Here is a 24,515-nt window from a genome sequence, read left to right as displayed (position 1 = left end):
AAGTCAAGTTGGCCTGAGAAAATCTACAGTTAAATCTTAACCTATCCAGTAAGTATTGGCTCCATCTTCCTCACAGCTAAGGTGCAAGAAGCCTTTAAAGCCAGCAATGAGAACATTTAAATCCGGCATCGCATTGATCGCAAACTACTTAAGATCGCCCGTCTCAGAACCAACACAAAGGTCCAAAAATAATGGGTCATGATTGCGTAATGGCCGCTGACACAGGATGGGACTTGCAGCACCTTACTGATTGCTTCGCAAAAGCCACAATGAAATATGGATTTACCATCAGTGTGAAGAAGACACAAGTTCTAAACCAACTGCAGCCTGGTGCAACCAATGCTTTTATTAACCTGAATAGAAAAGTTCTCAACTCTGTTCAATCATTCCACTACCATATTTTTCAGACCATAGGGCGCACCGAATTATAAGCCACACTCCGGATGAGCGGGTCTATTCAGGTGATTATTTTCTAAATGTGAAAGACTTCCTTGTGGTCTACATAACATGAAATGGTGGTTCTTTGCACAAAATGTTGCATAGATGATGTTTTACACATCATCTTCAACTCACTTTCTGACAGTCACTTCAGGATGCACCGTTTTGTGGGCACTCTTATTTACGTGGCTCACCTTCGACAGCGTCTTCTCCTTGTTGTAGCGGTGTAGCGTGCAAGGACGGGTGTGGAAGAAGTGTCAAAAGATGGTGCTAACTGTTTTACTTCAATCAATAATGGAGCAGCATCTCCTCATCCGTGGCTCACTAGTGCAACAACAACGCCCGAAAACCGTCCGGAAATCTCTAGTAACTAAAGTTCCGTGGGTGAATCATCCTATCGGGTTCTTTTGGCTCATAGGACTCCGGAGGCAGCGGACAGGTACCGACAGGCCAAGCGGTGTGCGGCTTCAGCGGTCGCGGAGGCAAAAACTGGGACATGGGAGGAGTTCGGCGAGGCCATGGAAAACGACTTCCGGACGGCTTCAAAGCGATTCTGGACCACCATCCGCTGCCTCAGGAAGGGGAAGCAGTGCGCTACCAACACCGTGTATGGTGAGGATGGTGTTCTGCTGACCTCGACTGCGGATGTTGTGGATCGGTGGAGGGAATACTTCGAAGACCTCCTCAATCCCACCAACACGTCTTCCTATGAGGAAGCAGTGCCTGGGGAATCTGTGGTGGGCTCTCCTATTTCTGGGGCTGAGGTTGCTGAGGTAGTTAAAAAGCTCCTCGGTGGCAAGACCCCGGGGGTGGATGAGATCCGCCCGGAGTTCCTTAAGGCTCTGGATGCTGTGGGGCTGTCTTGGTTGACAAGACTCTGCAGCATCGCGTGGACATCGGGAGCGGAACCTCTGGATTGGCAGACCGGGGTGGTGGTTCCTCTCTTTAAAAAGGGGAACCGGAGGGTCTGTTCTAACTATCGTGGGATCACACTCCTCAGCCTTCCCGGTAAGGTCTATTCAGGTGTACTGGAGAGGAGGCTACGCCGGATAGTCAAACCTCGGATTCAGGAGGAACAGTGTGGTTTTCGTCCTGGTCGTGGAACTGTGGACCAGCTCTATACTCTGGGCAGGGTCCTTGAGGGTGCATGGGAGTTTGCCCAACCAGTCTACATGTGCTTTGTGGACTTGGAGAAGGCATTCGACCGTGTCCCTCGGGAAGTCCTGTGGGGAGTGCTCAGAGAGTATGGGGTTTCGGACTGTCTGATTGTGGCGGTCCGCTCCCTGTATGATCAGTGTCAGAGCTTGGTTCGCATTGCCGGCAGTAAGTCGGACACGTTTCCGGTGAGGGTTGGACTCCGCCAACGCTGCCCTTTGTCCCCCATTCTGTTCTGAACTTTTATGGACAGAATTTCTAGGCGCAGTCAAGGCGTTGAGGGGATCCGGTTTGGTGGCTGCAGGATTAGGTCTCTGCTTTTTGCAGATGATGTGGTCCTGATGGCTTCAACTGGCCAGGATCTTCAGCTCTCACTGGATCAGGTTCTCAGCTGAGTGTGAAGCGACTGGGATGAGAATCAGCACCTCCAAGTCTGAGTCCATGGTTCTCGCCCGGAAAAGGGTGGAGTGCCATCTCCGGGTTGGGGAGGAGACCCTGCCCCAAATGGAGGAGTTCAAGTACCTCGGAGTCTTGTTCACGAGTGAGGGAAGAGTGGATGGTGAGATCGACAGGCGGATCGGTGCGGCGTCTTCAGTAATGCAGACGCTGTATCAATCCGTTGTGGTGAAGAAGGAGCTGAGCCGGAAGGCAAATCTCTCAATTTATTGGTCGATCTACGTTCCCATCCTCACCTATGGTCATGAGCTTTGGGTTATGACCGAAAGGACAAGATCACGGGTACAAGTGGCCGAAATGAGTTTCCTCCGCCGGGTGGCGGGGCTCTCCCTTAGAGATAGGGTGAGAAGCTCTGTCATCCGGGGGGAGCTCAAAGTAAAGCCACTGCTCCTCCACATCGAGAGGAGCCAGATGAGGTGGTTCGGGCATCTGGTCAGGATGCCACCCGAGCGCCTCCCTACGGAGGTGTTTAGGGCACTTCCGACCGGTAGGAGGCCATAGGGAAGACCCAGGACACGTTGGGTAGACTATGTCTCCCGGCTGGCTTGGGAACACCTCGCGATCACCCGGGAAGAGCTGGACGAAGTGGCTGGGGAGAGGGAAGTCTGGGCTTCCCTGCTTAGGCTGCTGCCCCCGCGACCCTACCTCGGATAAGCGGAAGAAGATGGATGGATGGATGGATGGGTGAATCATGTAAAGCAACTACACCGGTAGTTATTAGCACTTCTATAGCTAGTCTACTGACAGATATAAGTAAGAACTTTACACTACTTTATATTAAAAATGGCAACAGCGGAGGATGAATGTCCCATAAGAAGAAGATAGAGAAAAACAAGAACTACGGCGTCGGCACGGACTACAAAGGTGGACGCGCACAAGTTTTCAGGATTTATGCAGATCCCAAATACACATGAGCAGGTACCAGAAGGTAAGAAAAGTTGCTTTTGCATAATATTGCGAAACAAAACGCCAGATAATTTGTCTCCTAATACAGTGTTTTTCAACCTTTTTTGAGCCAAGGCACATTGTTTGTGTTGAAAAACTGCGGAGGCACACCACCAGCAGAAATCATTCAAAAACAAAACTCAGGTTGACAGTAAAAAGTCGTTGTCACAATTGTTACCATCTTCAACGTAGAGCGCTGCATAAATACCATTCATTCATTCATTCATTCATTCATTCATTCATTCAGTTTATTTAATCTCATCGTCAATACCACTTCGACACATTCTGACTGTTTGCTAAACAATTCTGCTTGTTGACTTTGAAAGGAGCCCAAAGAGTTCAATGGCAGCTTGACATTGAACTCGGGTATGACTCTTTGAGGCAACATGTCAGACGCTCACTTGTAATGTTCAACACGTTAGGACACTAAAGGATGTTCTTACATTCCACCATTTGTTTTCACACACTGAATTAAGCATCACAGCTTAGTCTCGTTTTGCTGGAACAACAATTAACACTCTTAAATCTCTTTTAAATAAACATTCTTTCATAATTGTACATTTTCTTCCTTTAATGCATGTCTTGTTTTTAATGTCATGCATGAACTTGCCCCACCTCTGAAGGGTTTTGTTACCTAAATGTGGGATGGGAACAAACCTTAGATAAAAACTCAGAGCTACTTTTTATTGGAACTCTGACTCGCAGTCCTTACAATATTGAAAATGAACTTGAAGAAGTGAATCAAACTTAAGCCAGTGACCATGTGTAATAGTTCTGTTTCCTGCCTGGGGGTTAGGGTTAGCAGTTGTGCTAATCTGTCATATATGTACTGTTGCAGATGTTCATGAACTGCTTATTGCGTGTTCATTTTATTATATTAATATATGTATGTTCCTAATATGCATACATGAAGAGCATTTCCCCCGAGGAGCGATAAAGTCATTCTGATTCTGATATGGACAGTCCCTAACAAATAAATACGAATAAAAACTTTATTGTTTTGTTTTTTCCCCCCGCCAAACTATCTCGGAATGCTACTAATGTCTCTAGAGCCTTCTAGGTTAAATACCTAAATGTGTTCTAGGTGGAACTGTTTTTAGAGTGTCTGCCAACAAACAGTTAGGGTTCCTCCAGTTTGACAAAAGGTGGGGGAACCTCTGGAGAACTTGACGTTTTACAACGACCATCCACTAGAATCATTCTTTTTGATGTTTGTTCCGTCAAACTTTCTAGTGTGATGTACCTTTCCCGAGGCAGACTGACGCGAGGTTGCTTGGGACATCGTTTGCTGAGCGTGAACAACTTCCTGACCATCTTCTGAGCCTTGGCCTGAACCAAAGCCGCGCTGGACCGGAGCTGGGCATAGCGCTTCTGGAGGGACACATCTGCGGACCAGTATTTGGCCATCATGGAGACATTCAAGAATCTGTCGGCAGGCAAGCGCTTCAGGAAGGCTTTGAATTCATCTGGAAGACAAACAAGAAAGAAAGATGATGTCATCTAAATGAGTAATGTGGAATTAATTAGCCGTACTGTAAGAAGATTCATACATTTGCATTTCATCCCTGGTGCCCCACACAGATAATGGCTGGGGAGCCAAGTGTATAATTAGAATATAGCCTGAGAAAAACTGTAAAAACCATTGAAATAAAGTCAACACCTGTCTACTCATTTATCTCCCCACATGAGCTCTCTATTAGTCATTAACACCACCACCATTCCCACACAGATCGGATAAAAATAGTCCAATTAGAGGACCACCAAGACTGAAAGTCGCGCCGATAGGCCAACACGTTACAGCCTTGGACAAGTAGAAAGACAAAAAAAAAATTAAAGGTGAAGTGAAATATATTGATTAAAGCACCGGGAGCTGGTAAATGGTAAATGGTAAATGGGCTATACTTGTATAGTGCTGTTCTACCTTTTTAAGGAACTCAAAGCGTTTTGACACTATTTCCACATTCACCCATTCACACACACATTCACACACACTGATTGTGGGAGCTGCCATGCAAGGCGCTAACCAGGACCCATCAGGAGCAAGGGTGAAGTGTCTTGCTCAAGGACACAACGGACAGGACTAGGATGGTAGAAGGTGGGGAATGGAACCAGAAACCCTCAGGTTGCTGGCACAGCCACTCTCCCAACTGCGCCACGCCCTCCCCCTATGCTCCCTGGTAGGGTCTCCCAAGACAAACGGGTCCTAGGGGAGGGATCAGACAAGGAGCACCTCGAAGACTTCTATGGAAAATAAAAACCAAAGGACACAGATTTCCCTCGCCCGGACGTGGGTCACCGGGGCCCCCCTCTGGAGCCAGGCCCGGAGGTGGGGCATGATGGCGAGTCCCTGGTACAGCCTGAAGAGGCAACGTTGGTCCCTCCTCCAATGGGCTCACCACTACGAGGGGCCATAGTGGTCGGCAGCGATGTGAGCTGGGCGGAAACCAAAGGCAGCGCACTTGGCGGTCACATCCTTGGCTACATAAGCTAGATCTTGGGACGTGGAACATCACCTCACTGGGGGGGAAGGAACCTGAGCTAGTGCGCGAGGTGGAGAAGTTCCGGCTAGATATAGTCGGACTCACTTTGACGCACAGCAAGGGCTCTGGAACCAGTTCTCTCCAGAGGGGCTGGACTCTTTTCACTCTGGCGTTGCCAGCAGTGAGAGGCGACGGGCTGGGGTGGCAATTCTTGTTGCCCCCCGGCTCAAAGCCTGCACGTTGGAGTTCAACCCGGTGGACGAGATGGTAGCTTCCCTCCGCCTTCGGGTGGGGGGACGGGTCCTGACTGTTGTTTGTGCTTACGCACCAAACAGCAGCTCAGAGTACCCACCCTTTTTGGATTCACTCGAGGTAGTACTAGAAAGTGCAACCCCGGGTGATTCCCTTGTCCTACTGGGGGACTTCAACCTCATGTTGGCAACGACAGTGAAACCTGAAGAGGCGTGATTGGGAAGAATGGCCACCTGGATCTGAACCAGACTGGTGTTTTGTTGTTGGACTTTTGTGCTCGTCACAGATTGTCCATAACAAACACCATGTTCAAACATAAGCAAATTGTTTAAGAACAACATTTCTCAACAAGCAATTTAGGGATTTCACCATCTACGCTCCGTAATATCACCAAAAGGTTCAGAGAATGTGGAGAAATCACTGCACGTAAGCCATGATATTACACACCTTGCATCCCTCAGGTGGTACTGCATCAAAAAGCCACATCAGTGTGTAAAGGATATCACCACATGGGCTCAGGAACACGTCAGAAAACCACTGTCAGTAACTACAGTTGGTCGCTACATCTGTAAGTGCAAGTTAAAACTCTCCTATGCAAAGCCAAAGCCATTTGGGGGGGCGGTGCAATTTTATTATTTATTTATTTATTTTGTCATAAAAAAATACAAACATGTGTGCTTACAGACTGTATCCCTTGCAGACTGTATTGATATATATTGATATATAATGTAGGAACCAGAAATATTAATAACAGAAAGAAACAACCCTTTTGTGCGAATGAGTGTAAATGGGGGAGTGTCATGACTTGGTCCGGGTGTGTGCTTTTCCAGGATGCAACGGAAAATTGGCTCGTGCGAGACGGGAATGAAGGTACATGATTTATTATTATCAAAAAAAGGAATAAATGAAAGCGCGCACAGTGGCGGAGAATAAACTATGAAACCAAAAGACTATAGCAAAAAAGTACAAACAAAAAACACGCACAATGGCGGAGAACAAACTATGAAACCAAAAAGACTATAAATATGGAACAAAAACTTACTTGGCTTGGACAAAAGTAGTTGCTTGAGGAATTGACATGGAAAGAAGTATCAGGCATGAACAGAGCATAAATGTGTTGTGAGGTCGTTAGGACGAACAACAGAAAATGAATGAACTTAAATACTATGGACATGATTAGTGAAAGCAGGTGCGTGACTCAAAACACAATCTTAACACTGACTGCTCGCTGACTGCTCGCTGTTTCGAAAAAGCTAAGTATCGTTCTATTTGTGTGCTTTTAAATTGTTCTGCAGCTTTCTTTATTACTTTCTCAACATATTTAGTAGTACTATTTAACTTGCAAATCACCCGATCTCTGTCTCTCCACCCCTCCCGCAGCTAGCTAGCAGCTAGCTGCTAAGCTAACGAAGCTAGCGCGGAGAAAGGCGTCGCCGGTCGCCGGTCAGAAGGAGTCTACTCTTGCACACCGTGACCAGGACTTCTCGGAAGACAGCAGGAACTTCACTCGGTGACAGAAAACACCGTGAGTATGGCTTCCTGCGCGTCTTGCACCTTACTCACGGAGAGGCTGGCTCTGCTAGAGGGCCGTGTCCGCCAGTTAGAGCAGAGTAATCTCGTAACTTTAGATGTTGCGGACACATCTGCTAGCGTTAGCTGTAGCGAGCTAACTAGCCCAGCCTGTAGTAGTCCTAAGCGGCCTACAAGCTACGGTGTACCGGTTGAGACGCATAATAGATTTAGCTCTTTAGCTAGTCCTACACCCCAGTCTACCGGGCACCACACCTTAGTCATAGGGGACTCCATCACCCGAAACATAAAGCTTAGCAAACCAGCCACAATTAAGTGCATCCCGGGGGCCCGAGCCCCTGACATTGAGGCTAATCTTAGGGAGCTAACTCGCAACAGGCCTAGTAAACACGTACGACAGGCTAATCGCACCACTAGTTATGCGAATATAGTTGTACACGTTGGCTCCAATGACACTAGAATGAGACAGTCAGAGATTACAAAGAGAAACATAGCCAGGACTTGTGATCTCGCTAGAAAGATGTCCAGGCATCGAGTAATTGTCTCTGGCTCCCTGCCTGCGAGAGGCAATGATGAGAGATATAGCAGATTAGTCTCGCTTAACAAGTGGCTGGCTAGCTTCTGTAGACAACAGGGACTAACGTTTATTGATAATTGGCCCTCTTTCTGGGGCAAACCAGGCTTGCTGATGAGGGACGGCCTTCACCCTAACCAGGAAGGCGCCATCATCCTGTCTAAGAACATAGACTACTGTTTAAGTCACATTTGACTAACTACACTAGAGCAAGCCCGGTCACAGGCAATTACAGAGCCTGCTAGTCCGGGTGAGGAGTCAGTTAAGCTAGAACTAGCCAGCACCAGGCTGGATAATTCCTGTACGCATAGCAATTTTCTTAGAATAACACACAACTCACATAATGTGTTTTCTGTTGTGAATGTGTCCGGGGTAGATATGCATTCTACTGAGGTGGCAAATCATGATGCGTTCAGTCGATCGCAGCATCAAGCAAACAATCTGAAAATTCCCGTCGTATCAATTCCTAGATATGGTCGAAACTATTTAAAGTGCACTACGTATAATAAACGCAACATTATTAATATTTCTACTACGGATAATTTAAACAAAAACTCGTCAAAACAGCCCAATATTTATAATATGGGCTTTTTAAACATAAGATCATTGTCTCCCAAAACGTTATTAGTTAATGAAGTCATTAGAGACAACAATCTTAACGTCATTGGTCTTAGCGAAACCTGGCTCAAACCAGACAAATTTTTTGCGCTAAATGAGGCATCTCCTCCTAATTATACGAATGCGCATATTGCCCGTCCCCTTAAAAGGGGTGGGGGGGTCGCACTAATATACAATGAAAACTTTAACCTTACCCCTAACCTAAATAATAAATACAAATCGTTTGAGGTGCTTACTATGAGGTCTGTCGCACCGCTGCCTCTTGATATGGCTGTTATCTACCGCCCCCCAGGGCCCTACTCGGACTTTATTAATGAATTCTCAGAGTTCGTTGCTGATCTAGTGACGCACGCAGACAATATAATCATAATGGGGGACTTTAATATCCATATGAATACCCCATCGGACCCTCAGTGCGTGGCGCTCCAGACTATAATTGATAGCTGTGGTCTTACACAAATAATAAATGAACCTACGCATCGCAACGGTAATACGATAGATCTAGTGCTGGTCAGGGGTGTCACCACCTCCAAAGTTATGGTACTCCCGTATACTAAAGTAATGTCCGATCATTACCTTATAAAATTCGAAGTTCTGACTCATTGTCAACAAACTAATAATAATAATAACTGCTATAGCAGCCGCAACATTAATGCTGCCACAACGATGACTCTTGCTGACCTACTGCCTTCGGTAATGGCACCATTCCCAAATTATGTCGGCTCTATTGATAACTTCACTAACAACTTTGACAATACCCTGCGCAAAACCATTGATAGTATAGCACCGCTAAAACAAAAAAGGGCCCCTAAAAGGCGCACCCCATGGTTTACAGAAGAAACCAGAGCTCATAAATTATCATGTAGAAAGTTGGAACGCAAATGGCGCGCGACCAAGCTTGAGGTTTTCCATCAAGCATGGAGTGATAGTTTAATATCGTATAAACGCATGCTTACCTTAGCTAAAGCTAAATATTACTCAAATCTCATCCGCCTCAACAAAAACGACCCTAAATTTGTGTTTAGTACAGTAGCATCGCTAACCCAACAAGGGACTCCTCCCAATAGCTCCACCCACTCGGCAGATGACTTTATGAATTTCTTTAATAAGAAAATTGAACTCATTAGAAAGGAGATTAAAGACAATGCATCCCAGCTACAACTGGGTTCTATGAACACAGATACAACTGTATCTACGACGGATACTGCAATACAAAATAGTCTCTCTCTTTTTGATGAAATAACATTAGAGGAACTATTACAGCGTGTAAGTGGGATAAAACAAACAACATGTTTACTTGACCCACTTCCTGGGAAACTTATCAAGGAGCTTTTTGTATTATTAGGTCCATCAGTGCTAAATATTATAAACTTATCACTTTCCTCTGGCACTGTTCCCCTAGCATTCAAGAAAGCGGTTATTCATCCTCTGCTCAAAAGACCTAACCTTGATCCTGACCTCATGGTAAACTACCGACCGGTCTCCCACCTTCCCTTTATTTCGAAAATCCTCGAAAAAATTGTCGCACAGCAGCTAAATGAACACTTAGTGTCTAACAATCTCTGTGAACCTTTTCAATCCGGTTTCAGGGCAAATCACTCTACGGAGACAGCCCTCGCAAAAATGACTAATGATCTACTGCTAACGATGGATTCTGATGCGTCATCTATGTTGCTGCTTCTTGATCTTAGCGCTGCTTTCGATACCGTCGATCATAATATTTTATTAGAGCGTATCAAAACACGTATTGGTATGTCAGACTTAGCTTTGTCGTGGTTTAACTCTTATCTTACTGACAGGATGCAATGCGTCTCCCATAATAATGTGACCTCGGACTATGTTAAGGTAACGTGCGGAGTTCCTCAGGGTTCGGTTCTTGGCCCTGCACTCTTTAGTATTTACATGCTGCCGCTAGGCGACATCATACGCAAATATGGTGTTAGCTTTCATTGTTATGCTGATGACACCCAACTCTACATGCCCCTAAAGCTGACCAACACGCCGGATTGTAGTCAGCTGGAGGCGTGTCTTAATGAAATTAAACAATGGATGTCCGCTAACTTCTTGCAACTCAACGCCAAGAAAACGGAAATGCTGATTATCGGTCCTGCTAAACACCGACATTTATTTAATAATACCACCTTAACATTTGACAACCAAACAATTACACAAGGCGAATCAGTAAAGAATCTGGGTATTATCTTCGACCCAACTCTCTCGTTTGAGTCACACATTAAGAGTGTTACTAAAACGGCCTTCTTTCATCTCCGTAATATCGCTAAAATTCGTTCTATTTTATCCACTAGCGACGCTGAGATCATTATTCATGCGTTCGTTACGTCTCGTCTCGACTACTGTAACGTATTATTTTCGGGTCTCCCTATGTCTAGCATTAAAAAATTACAGTTGGTACAAAATGCGGCTGCTAGACTTTTGACAAGAACAAGAAAGTTTGATCATATTACGCCTATACTGGCTCACCTGCACTGGCTTCCTGGGCACTTAAGATGTGACTTTAAGGTTTTACTACTTACGTATAAAATACTACACGGTCTAGCTCCGTCCTATCTTGTCGATTGCATTGTACCATATGTCCCGGCAAGAAATCTGCGTTCAAAGAACTCCGGCTTATTAGTGATTCCCAGAGCCCAAAAAAAGTCTGCGGGCTATAGAGCGTTTTCTATTGGGGCTCCAGTACTATGGAATGCCCTCCCGGTAACACTTAGAGATGCTACCTCAGTAGAAGCATTTAAGTCCCATCTTAAAACTCATTTGTATACTCTAGCCTTTAAATAGACCCCCTGTTAGACCAGTTGATCTGCCGTTTCTTTTCTTTTCTCCTCTGCTCCCCTTTTCCTTGAGGGGGGGGGGGGGCACAGGTCCGGTGGCCATGGATGAAGTGCTGGCTGTCCAGAGTCGGGACCCGGGGTGGACCGCTCGCCTGTGCATCGGCTGGGAACATCTCTGCGCTGCTGACCCGTCTCCGCTCGGGATGGTGTCCTGCTGGCCCCACTATGGACTGGACTCTTACTATTATGTTGGATCCACTATGGACTGGACTCTCACAATATTATGTCAGACCCACTCGACATCCATTGCTTTCGGTCTCCCCTAGAGGGGGGGGGGGTTACCCACATATGCGGTCCTCTCCAAGGTTTCTCATAGTCATTCACATCGACGTCCCACTGGGGTGAGTTTTTCCTTGCCCTTATGTGGGCTTTGTACCGAGGATGTCGTTGTGGCTTGTGCAGCCCTTTGAGACACTTGTGATTTAGGGCTATATAAATAAAGATTGATTGATTGATTGATTGAAAACGTGAAACAGGTGCGTGACGTGACAGGTGAAAACTAATGGTTGCTATGGTGACAAACAAGAGTGCACAATGAGTCCAAACGTGGAACAGGTGAAACTAATGGGTAATCATGGAAACAAGAAAAGGGAGTGAAAAGCCAGAAACTAAAGAGTCCTATAACTAAACAAAAACATGACTTAACACAAAACATGATTACACAGACATGACAGGGAGGAAGTTTGTTTGGGTTGGTGCACTAATTTTAAGTGTATCTTGTGTTTTTTATGTTGATTTAATTAAAAAAAAAAACATATATATATATATATATTTTTTTTTTTTTTTTTTTTTTTTCTTGTGCGGCCCGGAACCAATCGATCCATGGACCGGTACCGGTGGTTGGGGACCACTGCTGTAGACCAACAACAAGCAAGGCTGAAGACTTTTATCAATCACTTGATGTCAATCACGTTCTTAATGGTGTGCATCATCACCTCTCCAGTTCTGTCAGCTTGGATGGTAAACGTTGGTTGACAGCCATTTTCAGAGGTGTTTAATTGGGTTTAGGTCAGGGCTCTGGCTGGTTAAGAAAGTTTACTCCATGGGCATTTTAGCTGTGTGCTTAGGGTCTTGCCCACTAATGAGGCCCAGTATCTCTCTAGTTTTGCAACTATTCCTGCTCATCTCAGGGTTGTTTACACGGAATATATCCGCTCTACCATCTTACCATCTTTACACATCTCTTATGGCTTCAACACATCCCCAACGTCTCCAGAACACCCGAGGTCTACTTGGCTGGGCAGAGGTGCCCGCTGACCAGAGGCAGGAAGCGGGGCGGATTCAGGGCTGCAGACCAGTGTCCATCACCAAGTTTGCAGATGACACCACACTGATGGGCCTCATCCACAATAAGGATGAAAGTACCACCATCTATGCCCCTGGTGTACTGACAACAATCTGCACCTCAACCAAGGAACTAATGGTGGACTTTAGGCAAAGTAGAGAAGGATATCACAACTCCATTAACGGACGGCGGTGGAGAGGGTTCCCAGCTTTAAATTCCTGGGAACCCTCATACCTGGAGCCTTGTCAAGAAGGTCCACCAGCGCCTTTTCTTCTTGTGGACTCCCAAGAAGACTCACATGTCCCATGTGATAGAAATCCTTTGAACAAACTGCATCTCAGCCGGGTATGGGAACTGTACTTTAGCGTGAATCACCATCAACTGGACTCCACTCACTGCCCTTGAGCAAGCGCTCTCCACATAGGGCTCTTAACCTCGCTCATGCTGCACACAGACTTTCCAGCCTCTGTGCCAGGACCAGCTGGCTCAGAGACATTTTCTTTCACAGAGCAGTAACACTCTTGAACTCTCACCCTGAAAAGCATGTCAATATTAGCAATGGCAGCTTTCATCTATAATTATCCGTGTGTAAATATGATCTAACACTTGCTCTATTGCACTTCTGCTTGGATGCTAAACTGCATTTTGCTGCACTGTTTTGAACACATTCAATGCCAACAAAGTCAAATCTATTCTAATTCTAATTGTTGGAAGGTGACCCTTCGGCCCAGTCTGAGGTCCTGAAGAGGTTTTCTTCCAGGATATCTCAGTACTTGGCCGCGTTCATCTTTCCTTTGATTGCAACCAGTCGTCCTGTCCCTGCAGCTCATAAACACCCCCATAGCATGATGCTGCCACCACCATGTTTCACTATTGGCCAGGTAATGAGCAGTTTTTTTCCACACATACCGCTTAGAATTAACAGCAAAAAGTTCAATCTTGGTCTCATCAGACCTGAGAATCGTATTTCTTATAGTTTGGGAGTCCTTCATATGTTTTTTTTGGCAAACTATGCTGGCTTTCATACGTCTTGCCACTCTGCCTTAAAGCCCAAACTGGTGGAGGGCTGCAATGATTGGTGACATTTAAGGAACTTTCTCCCATCTCCCTGGAGCTCAGCCTTCTTCTTGACCTCGCACACCAAGGCCCTTCTCCCACCATTGCTCAGTTTGGCTGGGCAGCCAGGTCTAGGAAGAGTTGTGGTCGTCCCAAACTTCTATGTAAGGATTATGGAGGCCACTGTGCTATTAGGAACCTTGAGTGCTGCAGAAATGACTTTGTAACCCTGGCCAGATCTGTGCCTTGCCACAATTCTGAGCTCCTTGGGCAGTTCTTCAGTTCCTTGGACCTCATGATTGTCATTTGCTGGGACGTAAGACGGTGGTAGCAGGGGTGTATAATGTCAGGGCTGCATGGGATTCTGGGTATTTGTTCTGTTGTGTTTATGTTGTGTTAAGGTGCAGATGTTCTCCCGAAATGTGTTTGTCATTCTTGTTTGGTTTTGGTTCAAAGTGTGGCGCATTATTAGTAAGAGTGTTGTTTTATACGGCCACCGTCAGTGTAACCTGTGTGGCTGTTGAACAAGTATGCCTTGCTGTCCCTTACATGTGCTAGCAGGAGATGCTTATGACAAGAGGCTGAGCTGGCAGATTGTAAAGGGCGCTAAATGCTGTACCATCATGGCACGCCCTTATTATTATTGTAGGGGTGAAAATAGGAGAATAGTATTCCCGGGAGTTTTCTGCGTGAGGCACTGAAATCCGGAAGTCTCCCGGGAAAATCGGGGGGGTCTGAAATCCGGAAGTCTCCCGGCAAAATCGGGGGGGTCGGCAAGTATGCAGCTGAGTGAACAAAGCGGAGCCGCGGGTTGCCGACCCCTGGGCTAAGGGATTCAAGGAGGTTGCAGAAAAAGCAGGTCCAAAACAACTGGACCTTGACACACGAGGGAAACACATAAATAACCAAGTAGACCAAGTCCAGGTATGATTTGCATGATTCTTGCTTCATCCAACGTCTCCGGAGACATTGTCTGTTTGCATGGCAATTCAATCCAACCTTGTACCATTTGATTATGGCTAAATAAAACGTTTGTACTAAATTCATTTTTGTTGCTGTTTAAGATTCGGACATTCCACCACATAAAATTCATGAGAAAACTCAACTAAGGTGTTTCTATTGTCCCCTGACAAAATGCACTAATCAAAGTACTTCAATTGGATGGCAATTTAGAGGCGGTAATATATGTAGATATATTATTAAATAATTATTATAATATATGTAGATATATTATTATATAATTATTATAATATATGTAGATATATTATTATATAATTATTATAATATATGTAGATATATTATTATATAATTATTATAATATATGTAGATATATTATTATATAATTATTATAATATATGTAGATATATTATTATATAATTATTATAATATTATATAATTATCATGATATATGTAGATATATTATTATATAATCATTATAATATATGTAGATATATTATTATATAATCATTATAATATATAATTATTATAATATATGTATATATATTATTAGATGAAATATGAGCCAATGCTTAGAAATTGTGGAGAAGATGAAACTGAAAAGGAAAAATAAAACTGATTTAAAAAAAACTAAAAATGTGTGTAGGGTCTCATTAAGAAGCACCTCGTTAACTAAAAGGCTTGCTAGTCTTCTCACACACACACACACACACACACACACACACACACACACACACACACACACACACACACACACACACACAGTGACATTTGATAGGGTATAATTGGATGGTGTTGACACTTGACAATGGTGGAAAGTGTCGTCCGTCTCACAGCTGGAAGCACACTTTTTACTTCTGACACTTAACACACACTCTGGTCACATGACTTGTGACACTTAACACACACTCTGGTCACATGACTTGTGACACTTAACACACACTCTGGTCACATGACTTGTGACACTTAACACACACTCTGGTCACATGACTTGTGACACTTAACACACACTCTGGTCACATGACTTGTGACACTTAACACACACTCTGGTCACATGACTTGTGACACTTAACACACACTCTGGTCACATGACTTGTGACACTTAACACACACTCTGGTCACATGACATCATGTATGAAGAGAACATCACTAAGCCTGGAGGAGCAATTGAGCAAAACATCAATGTACACAAACATGTAGTTGTTGTTTTATTATTATTATTATTGTTGTTGTTGTTGAGAATGTTCTACTTAGTTGAAGTGGAGATTTCAAACAATCAGGAGACCGCGTGCAGCTTAAGAAATGTTTCAAGTCCAAAATACACCCAAGAGTGAAGTGGGGTAAATAAAGAGGAACTAAGCAGCAAACTTAGTGCTAAAAAATACTAAGTGTGTCCACACCCACACACAAATGTTAAAAACTAATCACCCCCAGGTGTTAAATAGTGCCATAACTACTAATCACCCCCAGGTGTTAAATAGTGCCATAACTACTAATCACCCCCAGGTGTTAAATAGTGCCATAACTACTAATCACCCCCAGGTGTTAAATAGTGCCATAACTACTAATCACCCCCAGGCCCCAGGTGTTAAATAGTGCCCAGGTGATGAGTGAAACCATGACTACTAATCACCCCCAGGCGTTAAATAGTGCCATAACTACTAATCACCCCCAGGTGTTAAATAGTGCCATAACTACTAATCACCCCCAGGTGTTAAATAGTGCCCAGGTGATGAGTGAAACCATGACTACTAATCACCCCCAGGTGTTAAATAGTGCCATAACTACTAATCACCCCCAGGTGTTAAATAGTGCCCAGGTGATGAGTGAAACCATGACTACTAATCACCCCCAGGTGTTAAATAGTGCCCAGGTGATGAGTGAAAGCATGACTACTAATCACTCCCAGGTGTTAAATAGTGGCCAGGTGATGAGTGAAAGCATGACTAAATAGTGCCATAACTACTAATCACCCCCAGGTGTTAAATAGTGCCATAACTACTAATCACCCCCCAGGCCCCAGGTGTTAAATAGTGGCCAGGTGATGAGTGAAAGCATGACTAAATAGTGCCATAACTACTAATCACCCCCAGGTGTTAAATAGTGCCATAACTACTAATCACCCCCAGGCCCCAGGTGTTAAATAGTGCCCAGGTGATGAGTGAAACCATGACTACTAATCACCCCCAGGCGTTAAATAGTGCCATAACTACTAATCACCCCCAGGTGTTAAATAGTGCCATAACTACTAATCACCCCCAGGTGTTAAATAGTGGCCAGGTGAAGAGTGAAACCATGACTACTAATCACCCCCAGGTGTTAAATAGTGGCCAGGTGATGAGTGAAAGCATGACTACTAATCACCCCCAGGTGTTAAATAGTGCCCAGGTGATGAGTGAAAGCATGACTACTAATCACCCCCAGGTGTTAAATAGTGCCCAGGTGATGAGTGAAAGCATGACTACTAATCACTCCCAGGTGTTAAATAGTGGCCAGGTGATGAGTGAAAGCATGACTACTAATCACCCCCAGGTGTTAAATAGTGCCCAGGTGATGAGTGAAAGCATGACTACTAATCACTCCCAGGTGTTAAATAGTGGCCAGGTGATGAGTGAAAGCATGACTACTAATCACTCCCAGGTGTTAAATAGTGGCCAGGTGATGAGTGAAAGCATGACTACTAATCACCCCCAGGTGTTAAATAGTGGCCAGGTGATGAGTGAAAGCACGACTACTAATCACCCCCAGGTGTTAAATAGTGCCATAACTACTAATCACTCCCAGGTGTTAAATAGTGGCCAGGTGATGAGTGAAAGCATGACTACTAATCACCCCCAGGTGTTAAATAGTGGCCAGGTGATGAGTGAAAGCATGACTACTAATCACCCCCAGGTGTTAAATAGTGGCCAGGTGATGAGTGAAAGCATGACTACTAATCACCCCCAGGTGGTGAAGACAACTGTGTGAAGCCAGTGCAGGAACAACACCAACAGAGCAGGAAGTGGAAACAAAATAAGAGCACAAGAAAGGAAGTGAACCAAAAACAAGTAAACATAGAATGGCCGAACAAATCATAACAGTTGTTATTATTAGCATTCATTATTATTATTATCACAATATTATTTCTTAAACACTTTTTTCTGTCCATGATTTATTGGCATATGACACTGTTAGTTACCATTTAGTGCGTGTGAAATAGTCGGACTGGATCCTGAATAATACCTGAGTCCATGAAGTCCTGGTTGAAAGCGTTCCAGGCGTGTTTGCTTTGCTGCAGGTTGTCCTCCATGACGCTGATGTCTGCCAAGGGACAGTTGCATTGTGGGTAGCCAGGAGAGCATCGACACCAGCAGTCGTTGTTGCGACACAGGAAGTCGCCCTCCGAGTTACACGCCACGTAGCTCAGGGCCGCCTCCACGAAGCGACCTCGCAGGAACTCTGGTAGGACATCCTGCAAACCTGCACACATGACATTATTATTATTATTATTATTAATAATATTTGTACCTCTTTAAGAGTTAGCAACTGCTTTAACATGAGGACTTTTATTATAATACTACAGGTAGATATTTAGTGGAGGTCTCAAGGAGGTAACAAATACAAGAGTGTGTGTGTGTGTGTGTGTGTGTGTGTGTGTGCTATGTTGTTATTGTCTTTATGCTATGTTGTTATTGTCTAGAGACAACAACAACAACAACAATAGAGCAAGATCAGCAAAAAGGATGTGTACAAATATGATGTAAAAGTGATAGCAAAAATAAATAATAATAGAGAAATGACAATGAGCATTATTACACTACAAATGGATCAATACAAATACCAATAGAAATATCACTATTGATAATGAACAATACCAATACTTGACCTCTATTATCAACAATACAATAGTTTCTAATTTCCCCTGGGGGATTATTAAAGTACTTCTGATTCTCATTCTGAACACATTTATGTCATGATAACTTCAAATACTAAATAAAGCAGGAAGAGAAGCAAACTGTATTCAACTTGTAGATTGTTATAGTAACAATAGGTTAAGCTTTGTCAGTTTGTCGTTAATAGCAACGTTAATTTGTTTGATGAAATGTCATTATATGTCAATGTGAGTACAGTGAATGTGTGTACTGTATGTGTGTATGTATGTACTGTATTTGTATTGTATTTGTGTATACATGTATGTATGTATGTGTACGTGTATGTATGTATGTATGTATGTATGTGTACGTGTATGTATACATGTATGTATGTAGTATATATGTATGTATGTATGTATGTATGTATGTATGTGTGTGTGTGTGTGTGTGTGTGTGTGTGTGTGTGTGTGTGTGTGTGTGTATGTATGCATACATACATACACACACACACACACATGTATGCATACATACATACACACACACACACACACACACACACATACATACATACATGTATACACACATATATACATACATACATACATACATACATACATGCATGTATGTATGCAAACATACATGCATGTATGTATGTATGTATGTATGTATATATGTGTGTATACATGTATGTATGTATGTATGTATATATGTGTGTATACATGTATGTATGTATGTATGTATATATGTGTTGTCGGAGGCAGATATTTACATATATCCGAATTTAAGTGTTACTTCTTTTTATTTCATTGTCATATTACAAAACAGCTAGGGTTTTTCTTCCAAATGTGGTCTTTTGGTTGTCTGCAAAACTGTGTGCTTAACCTTGAAGTGAGGAATGTTAGAGAGAGCGATAATAAGCATTTGTTTTGGCTAGAGAGACATGACTGCCAGGGGGGGAGGAAGAGAGACTTAAGGGGAGAGGGTGTTTCGGGGGACAGAGCATCTTGGCGACGCTAGATTGAATGTTCTATGCTGGACTGGTCTCAATGTATATATGCAAAGCTTTGCAAATATATTACAAAATACCTATTCTGTCTCTGGTGGTTTTTCAACTCAGTGTCGTAAAGAGCTTGGGAGCGACTTGTGACTTGAATTCCCTGGGAGGAACAACTGGTCCAAAACGCAACAGTGTGTATGTATGTATGTATGTATGTATATATGTGTATACATGTATGTATGTGTATATGTATGTATGGTCTATACTATGTTTAGTATGTTCATGCTTCATTACGTAATGTTGCTAGGCAACAGCACTAAGAAAGAAGAAGTGAAAGATGCTAACATCTTTGTGTGTTGCCACATATTTCACACACAAACACTTCCTACATCTTCATCAAACCACAAATTGCACTTTTCATTTTCAGCAATTTGAAGCTCTTAGACCTCCCCATGGAGACTACTTATCTGTAATAGGACAGTGTGTGTGTGTGTGTGTGTGTGTGTGTGTGTGTGTGTGTGTGTGTGTGTGTGTGTGTGTGTGTGTGTGTGTGTGTGTGTGATCAAAATGTGTTTTAAGCCTTTGTTAAAGTGCAGAGTACAGGATCTCTGCACAGAAGTCGAAGTCTTGGCTTGAGATGAAGGTTTTGGTACCTCACACTCTTTTTCTATTACATCAAACACACACACTGACATGGTGTTGTTGTTCCATTGAAACACACACTCTGCTGACACTGACATGGTGTTGTTGTTCCATTGAAACACACACACTCTACTGACACTGACATGGTGTTGTTGTTCCATTGAAACACACACACTCTGCTGACACTGACATGGTGTTGTTGTTCCATTGAAACACACACACTATGCTGACACTGACATGGTGTTGTTGTTCCATTGAAACACACACTCTGCTGACACTGACATGGTGTTGTTGTTCCATTGAAACACACACACTATGCTGACACTGACATGGTGTTGTTGTTCCATTGAAACACACACTCCGCTGACACTGACATGGTGTTGTTGTTCCATTGAAACACACACTCTGCTGACACTGACATGGTGTTGTTGTTCCATTGAAACACACACACTCTACTGACACTGACATGGTGTTGTTGTTCCATTGAAACACACACACTCTGCTGACACTGACATGGTGTTGTTGTTCCATTGAAACACACACACTCTGCTGACACTGACATGGCGTTGTTGTTCCATTGAAACACACACACTCTGCTGACACTGACATGGTGTTGTTGTTCCATTGAAACACACACACTCTGCTGACACTGACATGGTGTTGTTGTTCCATTGAAACACACACACTGCTGACACTGACATGGTGTTGTTGTTCCATTGAAACACACACACTCTGCTGACACTGACATGGTGTTGTTGTTCCATTGAAACACACACACTGCTGACACTGACATGGTGTTGTTGTTCCATTGAAACACACACACTCTGCTGACACTGACATGGTGTTGTTGTTCCATTGAAACACACACACTCTACTGACACTGACATGGTGTTGTTGTTCCATTGAAACACACACACTCTGCTGACACTGAAATGGTGTTGTTGTTCCATTGAAACACACACACTCTACTGACACTGACATTGTGTTGTTGTTCCATTGAAACACACACACTGCTGACACTGACATGGTGTTGTTGTTCCATTGAAACACACACACTCTGCTGACACTGACATGGTGTTGTTGTTCCATTGAAACACACACACTGCTGACACTGACATGGTGTTGTTGTTCCATTGAAACACACACACTCTGCTGACACTGACATGGTGTTGTTGTTCCATTGAAACACACACACTCTACTGACACTGACATTGTGTTGTTGTTCCATTGAAACACACATACTCTGCTGACACTGACATGGTGTTGTTGTTCCATTGAAAAAGACACTCTGCTGACACTGACATGGTGGTGTTGTTCCATTGAAACACACACACTGCTGACACTGACATGGTGTTGTTCCATTGAAACACACACTCTGCTGACACTGACATTGTGTTGTTGTTCCATTGAAACACACACACTCTACTGACACTGACATTGTGTTGTTGTTCCATTGAAACACACACACTCTGCTGACACTGACATGGTGTTGTTGTTCCATTGAAACACACACACTCTGCTGACACTGACATGGTGTTGTTGTTCCATTGAAACACACACACTCTGCTGACACTGACATGGTGTTGTTGTTCCATTGAAACACACACACTCTGCTGACACTGACATGGTGTTGTTGTTCCATTGAAACACACACACTCTACTTACACTGACATGGTGTTGTTGTTCCATTGAAACACACACACTCTACTTACACTGACATGGTGTTGTTGTTCCATTGAAACACACACTCTGCTGACACTGACATGGTGTTGTTGTTCCATTGAAACACACACACTCTGCTGACACTGACATGGTGTTGTTGTTCCATTGAAAAAGACACTCTGCTGACACTGACATGGTGTTGTTGTTCCATTGAAAAAGACACACTGCTGACACTGACATGGTGTTGTTGTTCCATTGAAAAAGACACACTGCTGACATGGTAGGAAATGTCCGGCTCATGATGCAAAATAGCCTTTAATGGAAAGACCTACAAGTCACAAATGTTCTTTAATCAAACTTTTAGAAAGATGGCTTTTATTCAGCAAAAAAAAACTGCAATGAAACCCAGCTAGAGCCGTTGTGTCTTTGGGCAAGGCACTCCACCCAGTGGTGGGAGAATGTGAATGAATGTCTGCTGTAACATTAAATATTTGAATGCAACTTGGTGGTGGTCGGAGACATGCAACGAGCGAGTCTGACCACAAGATGGTGGTGTTTGTAGAAACAATAAGTCAAAGAAAGGGTACTCAAGGGTACTTTTATGCGCCAAGTGGCGAGAGAAGACTATATATCTCTAAGAAGCTACGGCATCTCATCAAATCCCATGTGTGATGGAAGTAGACGTAGCATTGTGCTCTAGGGAACCTTGTATCACGTAGCATTGTGCTCTAGGGAACCTGGTGTCACGTAGCATTGTGCTCTAGGGAACCTGGTATCACGTAGCATTGTGCTCAAGGGAACCTGGTGTCGCGTAGCATTGTGCTCTAGGGAACCTGGTATCACGTAGCATTGTGCTCTAGGGAACCTGGTATCACTAGCTGTAGTCTGTTACAGTACTCCAAACTGGAGAAGATTAACTGTAGTCTTTTACAGTATTCTAGCCTGGAGGAGACTAACTGTAGTCTGTTACAGTATTCCAACCTGGAGGAGACTAACTGTAGTCTTTTACAGTATTCCAACCTGGAGGAGACTAACTGTAGTCTGTTACAGTATTCCAACCTCGAGAAGACTAACTGTAGTCTGTTACAGTATTCCAACCTGGAGAAGACTAACTGTAGTCTGTTACAGTATTCCAACCTGGAGGAGACTAACTGTAGTCTTTTACAGTATTCCAACCTGGAGGAGACTAACTGTAGTCTGTTACAGTATTCTGACCTGGAGGAGATTAACTGTAGTCTGTTACAGTATTCCAGCCTTGGAGGAGACTAACTGTAGTCTGTTGTTTGGACTTTTTGTACAGAGACATTTTTTTTACGTACAGTTTCACTGTTTGTATGAACATTTGTTCAAATTCGTCCCCGATTCTTTGTGGATACTTCATCATTCCAGTCGATGGAACTTATTTCATTGTTGAACTGAGCTAGTTTTGAATTTGGTATATTTCCCAAAGTTGCATGTCCTTTTACACGTCTTAGTTTCATCCTGACCGTGTAGAAAATGGTCAGAGTTTGCTGCTTTTATTACTCCAGAATTGACATATTTGTACAGTAGTTTGTAAAAACGAGGTCAATGATTGAATTGCACGTTTTTTCCGATTCTCGTGGGTTCCTTGGTTCGTCGACTAAGACGGAGTTTAGAGGCAAAAGCCATGAGAGATTTGAATGTAGGATTCTTCCAGTCCAGATTCAAGTGGCTCTTCCGTCCTTACATTTTTGAATAAGCTGGAGAGTTTTGATGGTGTGTGTTAGTGTTTGGAGGGTTGTGCGTCACAATAATTGGAAGTTGATGTGTGAAATTAACAACAAGTTGGAGTGTCTCTGTGGCTCTTTTCATTTCATTTTGCCCTGTTCATATTTTGATTGACTTCAGTTTGGGTCTTTACGACAGAGAGATCATTTGCTGTTGAGAGGAAGGAGTCAGGAAGGGTAGGCCAAGATTCATTATGTGCTTTTCTTTATACTGCCACCATTTGAAATTCATCCAGTTTGGGGACAAGACTGCAAGTCTTTGGATGGCAAATGTGACAATGTAACAAATCCAATGTCAGTGTGAACAAAAGTCATTTCAGATGGGATTTGACATGCACTGATTTGCCACATAGATTGTACTTGACGCTCTTCCCTGTTGGCTTGGTGTCATTTGACGTTTCCATGCAAAATGCAGGCAGAGAATGAACAGAAGCTCCTTGGTGGATTGCAGGCTTCACGCTTCTGGCATCTCATTTCAAATGGCAATTTCCATCTGGCACTAGGACTCGCCCTATTGTGTCCATCACGCTCTCTACCTTTCTGCTTACGTCCTCTCAACACAAAGTACGTCCATTCCAGAAGGGACACGGATAGGAAATTGCTTAATCCTTTGTCACGCTGCGTTGAACAAGAGGTTGAGAGTGACAGGTGGCGTGCAGACAATATGCTTAGCTTGAATCACTAAGACCCAAAGCTTTGCAGACCTCTCACATTGCAGGACATCCCACTCATGCCTATGAAGGGCTTCATCTGAACCAACACATATCCTTGTGGTCTTTTATATGTGTTAAATACTACTGTGTTGAACAATTTCCCTTGTGGATCATTCAAGTTTGTCTAAATATGCTTTGGTGTACACTTTGCTCCACGGTCACTTTTCTAAAGCTACTGTCGGAGAGTTTGTTCAAACGTTTTACTCCTGGAGACCCTTTGGTGAAACCACGCCCCACCCTCTCCAAAAGTATCATTATGTCATGTCTGTGTAATCATGTTTTGTTTAGTTATTGGACTCTTTAGTTT

The 24,515-nt window shown here is 43.6% G+C and overlaps 1 protein-coding gene across 1 annotated transcript in view; it reads right to left on the bottom strand.

Annotated features, from left to right (window-relative positions):
* Window positions 1–24,515, bottom strand: part of brinp2 (bone morphogenetic protein/retinoic acid inducible neural-specific 2) — a 127,579-nt gene that overhangs the window by 10,133 nt on the left and 92,931 nt on the right. The window contains exons 6-7 of the mRNA XM_061928338.2: window positions 17,818–18,054; window positions 4,238–4,460 (exon numbers count right to left, since the gene is read on the bottom strand). Coding sequence (XP_061784322.2) covers window positions 4,238–4,460; window positions 17,818–18,054 — 460 coding nt within the window. The remainder of the gene's footprint in view (window positions 1–4,237; window positions 4,461–17,817; window positions 18,055–24,515) is intronic.

Source organism: Nerophis lumbriciformis, linkage group LG33, assembly GCF_033978685.3.
Source record: "Nerophis lumbriciformis linkage group LG33, RoL_Nlum_v2.1, whole genome shotgun sequence".
NCBI lineage: Eukaryota > Metazoa > Chordata > Actinopteri > Syngnathiformes > Syngnathidae > Nerophis > Nerophis lumbriciformis.
The sequence above is the reverse complement of the archived record's forward strand: the minus strand, read 5'-3'. Positions and strand labels throughout refer to the sequence as shown.